This window comes from Acomys minous (assembly GCF_964271855.1).
Source record: "Acomys minous genome assembly, chromosome: 16".
NCBI lineage: Eukaryota > Metazoa > Chordata > Mammalia > Rodentia > Muridae > Acomys > Acomys minous.
In genome coordinates this window covers 79,446,379-79,452,378 of record NC_140498.1, presented here as the reverse complement: position 1 = coordinate 79,452,378, position 6,000 = coordinate 79,446,379, and the positions used below count along the sequence as shown (strand labels likewise).

General features: G+C 48.8%; 1 protein-coding gene across 1 annotated transcript; it reads right to left on the bottom strand.

The window, feature by feature from the left end:
- Window positions 1-839: 839 nt before the first annotated feature.
- On the bottom strand, window positions 840-5,805 carry LOC311586491 (coiled-coil-helix-coiled-coil-helix domain-containing protein 2). The gene is made up of 4 exons (XM_084762545.1): window positions 5,651-5,805; window positions 2,777-3,026; window positions 1,581-1,731; window positions 840-1,060 (listed from the first exon to the last, which is right to left on the bottom strand). The coding sequence occupies exons 1-4, from the start codon at window positions 5,698-5,700 to the stop codon at window positions 1,050-1,052; spliced, it is 462 nt and encodes a 153-aa protein (XP_084618671.1). The 5' UTR covers window positions 5,701-5,805; the 3' UTR covers window positions 840-1,049.
- Window positions 5,806-6,000: the final 195 nt, after the last annotated feature.

Here is a 6,000-nt window from a genome sequence, read left to right as displayed (position 1 = left end):
CAGTACTTTTGAAATTGTAAGGTGCACAGGGTTCCCAAAAGTTGTACTCTGTGCTGTTGAGTTAGCCAACAGTTAGTGTTAACTGTTGCCCACACAATGAGGCACAGGACTCCTTTGCAACAAGAATAAGAACCAAGGATCCCTGCATCGTGGTGTCCCGTGGGCGAGGACTCCACGCTGCTATGCACCTTCTGTGGGAGTAACACTTTCATGGCACTCTGGGCCAGAGCAGCTGCAGCCATTAAATAAGCAGCTTGACTGATGGTGAGTTTTGCCTTATGAAAACACCCAGTAAAGGGCCAGATCAGCTGGGTGGAAGCTAATTCCCCACCCACGACAATGACCCTTCAGAAGTCATTGTTAGATATTTACACCATGATCCACAAGAGTAGCAAAATTAGTTATTAAGTATCAACAAAATCATCTTATGGTTGGGCAATCACCACATGAGGAGCTGAACTGTGTGTAAGGGTCACACCATAGATGATTCTGACATGAACTCTGGTGGCCCCTATCTGACCACTTCTCCTTGCTGGGTAGGCCTGATGGCACTCAGAGGAAAGGGAAGCAGGCTACCCAGATGAGACCTGATAGGCCGTGATCATATGGTGGGGAGAAGGTCCCCCCTTCTGTCACAGGCCTACAGGAGGGGAACAGGAAGATACAAGTGAGGGGACAACAATCTAGTTGTAATTTGATTAAATAATTTAAATTTAAAAAAATAAAAGGATCACACCACAAGACTAGATGAATGAAAGGCAAGCTGATATATCTGTGTTCTCCTACAAATGGCATGATGCTCTTACCACAATACAATAAGACGACCACACACCTCTGAATGACTTTATATTAACCCACTTTATATTAACTCACAAAACATAAGGCCAACCACTTGCCCAGCCACCAACACTACAAGCCTCAGTGAACATCTGTAGTTAGAAGAACTCTTTCATGGCCGTTCTGAAGCAATGGAGCTTTAGAAATAAGGGTCCATATTTGCACTTTCAACTTCAACACGAATTTACATTTCTTCAGTTTGAATTTCTTGATTAGATTAAACCTGTTTAAAAAAAAAAAAGTTGTAAGATATTCAATACCTTCCATTCCCAACAACTAAAGCCTGCCAGGCCCCTTCTGTTTTTGTTTTTCAATCTGTGGGTCTCCACACTTTTCAAGAGTCACAGCAGATATTTTACACAACATTAGCAAAATTATAGTTACAAAGTAGCAACAAAAGTTAGGAGGCCTCCACAACTCAAGGACTGTATTAAAGGGTTGAACCATTTGGAAAGGTGAAAACCACTGGTTTAATTGAAGGTGGGAAAACAGAAACAAGCATTCAACTGCTAAATTTATAAGAGTCTTACTGGGGTAGGGTATGGTGCTGCAGGCCTTTAACCCCAGCATTCTGGAGACAGAGGCAGGAGGATCTCTGGAGGCCAGTGTGGTCTACGGGGTGGGTTCCAGGACACTGAATGCTGTGTAGAGAAACCCTATCTCAAAAAAGGTCCTATGGGGACTTAACTCCAGCACCCTATGGGGTTCAGGACTATCACTCCGACAGATGACAAGCCACCTACCATTTGCAATTCTGCACTGCCGCAGCACCTCGTTGAAGCCCTCACACAGCTTGACGTCACTCTGGTTCTGGGCACACTCCAGAAACTGCTTGATCTCAAGAGAGCAAGGCCCACGAGACTGCTGGTCCAGCAGCTGGGATCCCTGAGGCTCCTGCCAAGACACAACATTAGGTCCTCCTGGGGAAGGGTAGGGCCACCCACACAAGGGCAGAAATCACACACTGGGAGCTGGGGAAACAGCTAGAAAGTTTTCCGTTCAGGAACAGGGCAGGCCTCATGGCTTTATCTGTAACAGCAACACTTGAAAGGACAGCCTTGAAAACTGCTACAACTTTGAAGCTCACACACTCAAGACTTTGTCTCTAGTAGAAACCCAAAGTAAGTGTAGCCAACCAAGGTTAAGTACTGAATGTCAAGGCAAGAGGACTGCCATGAGTTCAAGGCTAGCTTGAGTGAAATCCTCTCAAAGCCAAGTATCACCCAAAGAGAAAATGGCCATTTTACAGTGAGGTGGGTCTGTTCTTTTTTTTTTTTTTAAAGATCATTTATTATGTACACAAGGTTCTGCCTGCATGTGTGCCTGCCTGCCAGAAGAGGGCAGCAGATCATGTTATAGATGGTTGTGAGCCACCATGTGGTTGCTGGGAATTGAACTCAGGACCTATGGAAGAGCCGCTGGTGCTCTTAACCTCTGAGCCATCTCTCCAGCCCCGGGTCTGTTCTTGATGCTAGCCTAAGGTCTACCTCAAAGCACACTATGCGAGTATGTGGATGGATGTGGCCCTGGGCGACCAAGCAAGCACCGGGCATCTTCCTCCTACCTCTCCCTTCCTTACTGGCTTGAGACAGGGCCTCTCACTGAGCCAGAAGCCAGTTATTTCTGCCCATCTGCCAGCCAGCCACGCTGTGCCATATGCTTGTCTCCGCCCCACAACGCAGGAGTTACAGCTAAGGATGGTGAGGCATGACTTTTTGTGGGATCATGGCATTGAAACTGAGGCCCTCTTGCTAGAAGAGTCAGTGCTCACTCACTGAACTACAACCCAGCACACCCCACTTAAAAATACTGAGACAGCACCACTCAGAAGCATTGTGGACCTTAAGTTAAACAAAGGTTCCTACATAAAAGATGCTTTCCAGCGGCCAACTTTCCCCAGAAAATAAGAGTGCGGAAAGAAAAGCTGCCCAAATCTTACCTGGTAAGTGATGTCAGGCTTTGCGGGCTCAGCGTTACCTCCTCCACTGAAGCCCCCAGTGATGGCGTGACCCAAGGTGTGCCCCACGGCAGAGCCCACAGCCACACCCGCTGCGGTGGTTGCCATCTGGGCCATCAGGCCTGGCTGCCGGGGTGCAGCAGCAGGTGAGCCGACTGCAGATGGTGCAGCTGCTGCTGGAGGCTGAGCTGCAGGTGCTCTTCTGGGAGCAGCCCTCATTTGAGGGGCTCGGCTAGAAAAGGACAAAACCAATCAGTTTCCAGTTCCAAATGGCTTTAAAAATCTACTGAAGAAACCAAAAGGGCCAGGTTCAGTGGCACACAGCTGTAATGCCAGCACTGAGAAGCTAGACACAGGAAGAACTAGCAGCTCAGGGTCATCCTGAGCCACATAGGGATATCTTCCCCTTTTCTACACGCTTATCATTATTTTGAAACATGGTTTCTCTGGGTAGCCTTGGCTGTCCTGGACTCCCTTTGTAGACCAGGCTGGCCTTGAACTCACTGTGGCCCACCGAGTGCTGGAATTAAAGGCATGCGCCACCACCACCCGACTTTTATTATTTTTTGAGAGTATAGTAACTACAACCTTTCTGTTCCCTAACCACTCTCCAAACCTCTTTCCATATAACCCTTCTTGGTCTATTTCAAATTCATGGCTTCCTTTTTCATTGCTATGTGTATATGCACACATTACTAAATATAATCTGCCTCAGTCTGTATGTACTTGTATGTACTTGTACTCAGCGCTGACCACTTGGTGTGCTCTCCCAGGGGAAGAGTGTTTCTTTCTCCTGCTCTCAGCGTTCCTTAGCTGCTGGCATTCTCTATGTAGGGTTGAGGTCTTGTGGACTTTTCACCTTACACTTCGGCATATCTACTGTCCTTCTTGTTCTACAGAGGGACTTCGAGGCCAGCCTGAGAAACAAAACCTGATCTAAAAAAAAGCAAGGTTGGGCACAGTGGCAGACACCTTTAGTCCCAGCACTAAGGAAGCAGTCAGGTGGAAACTCAGCTCCAGGCCACCTGACACCTCTGCCTGAACAAGAAGTACCCATTCATTTGCATATACCCAGTCACAGAAAAAGGCGAGAAAGACATGCTAGCATTTCTTTAACCCCAGACAGTTAGATCTCTGTGAGTCCCAGAACAGCAAGATCTATAGAGCAAAGAGCTTCCATTGTATTACTCTGTGAGTATCAAAAATCAGACTGTTGTTGCTACAGAGTACATTTAGATAAAGGAGTTCTAACCTAGTTGACTTCTCAATAAAGATTTGGAGCTAGGCCAGGCATGGTGGTACAAGCCTCTAATGCCAGCACAGGCAGAAGTAGGGGGATCTTTGTGAGTTCAAGGCCAGCCTGGTCTACACAGAGAAATCCTGTCTCGAAGGGAAAAAACGAATCAAAAAAAGATTTAGCGCTAGAGGAGGGGCCGGTGAAATGAAGCACTGCAGACAGGTTCTTGACAACCTGAGGTTGATTCCGGGAACCCACAATGTGGAAAGTAGCGCCTAGCTCCCACATGATGCCCTTTGACCTTAACACATACAGACATAAACACACCAGTAGTTTCAGCTATTCAGGGAGTGAACAAGACTAGTTAGCACATTTAGGACCAGTGTGAACAAGGGAGAAATCCACTCAAAAGTCAACATAATCCAAGACAGTTATGAGGTAATGTTAGACCAATGCCTTCATTTTACCCATTAGGAAAGGTTAAGTCCCCAGGATATGGCACTGTGAACCGTATCTTTAATCCCAGCCCTCAGGAGCTAGAAGCAGTTGATTTCCAGGCCAGCCAAGGCCACAGTGAAACCATCTCAAACAAAACAAGCCACCCCTCAACCCCTCCCCAAACCAAGGGGGGGAGGGGACTAGAGAAAGGAACCTGTTGGAACTGCAACTTTTTAGTAACTTTTTTTTTTTTTTTTTTTTTTTTTTTTGGCTTTTGGAGACACGGTCTCTCCATGAACTGGTAGCCACATTATTGCCTTTGAGTAGACCAGGGGGCGGGGCGGGGGGGGGGGCGCTATAAGGACACCATCACCAACACACACACACAGTCCTGAGGTTCACTCCCAATACGGTCACAACTTTAAGCTTTGATCTTATTCACCCTAAGTGGGAAAGCCATCTGCAATGTGGATGCTGTCAACATTTCCTTCTTGTCTTCACGTGCGCTGGCGGGATGTCTCAATAGAGCGTTTACCACCGTTGGCTATCCTGGACCCAAGTGGCGGAAGTAGGGAACTCTAAATCCTAGGCCCCGTACACCGCAGGCGCCACGCACTTTTTTTTTTTCTTCCCGAGACCGGATTTCTCTGCAGCCTTGGCTGTCCTGGACTCATTTTGTAGACCAGGCTGGCCTGCGAACTCACACAGATCTGCCTTGCCTCTGTCTCCCGAGTGCTGGGATTAAAGGCGTGCGCCACCAAACCCAATTAACAATCTAGCCGGACGGAAGTGGAGTCGAGGGGAAAAAAATCAAGGAAGGGCAGCTAGACCTATGTGAAGTTCGTTAGCCTGAGGGCCTTAGAAAAAAAAAAAAACAGTAAGAAACCAACACCTCCCCACCCCCCACCTCCAGAGCTTCTTTCCCCGCCTCTTTTCTATGTAGACTACGTAAGGCCCTTCCCCCAAGCAGTCTAGAGGAAAGGTCACGCTTTAGCGTCCTCTCAGGGCCAGCACAGAGCGTGTCCTCCTTCTCGGGGAGACCTCTTCCCGAGCCGCGGATCCCTTCCCCCCGACAGTTCGCCACCGTCTGTCTCACCACCAGCGGCCTAACCCCACTCTTTGGCTTCGGAACCTCGCCATGGCCGCCGGCTCTCGGTCCCCAGCGCCTAGGAGGGTCTCACCTGGCCGGAGGGGCCACCCGGGAAGTGCGGCTTCGGCTTCCACGCGGCATCCTTCTCGCTAGCAGCAACCTCTGTCTTCAGAGACGACTAACTGCGAAACTGCCCCCAGCGTCCAGCAATTTCTATCAAGGAGAAGGGAAGAGCGGAGGCGGTGACTTAGCAAGCAACCAATCAGAGCCCAGGAGAAGCAGGGCCCTGAAGGTCATTGGACGAATAAGACGTCGGTTACGGGGAAACGCGGAGGCGGGGGCGTCCTGCGCCCGGAAGTCGAGAGCTTGGCGACGAGGTGGTGTAGCTAACCGGAAGTTCCTGGGGTTGTCCTCTCAAATCTTGTCCTCCTATTCATGGTG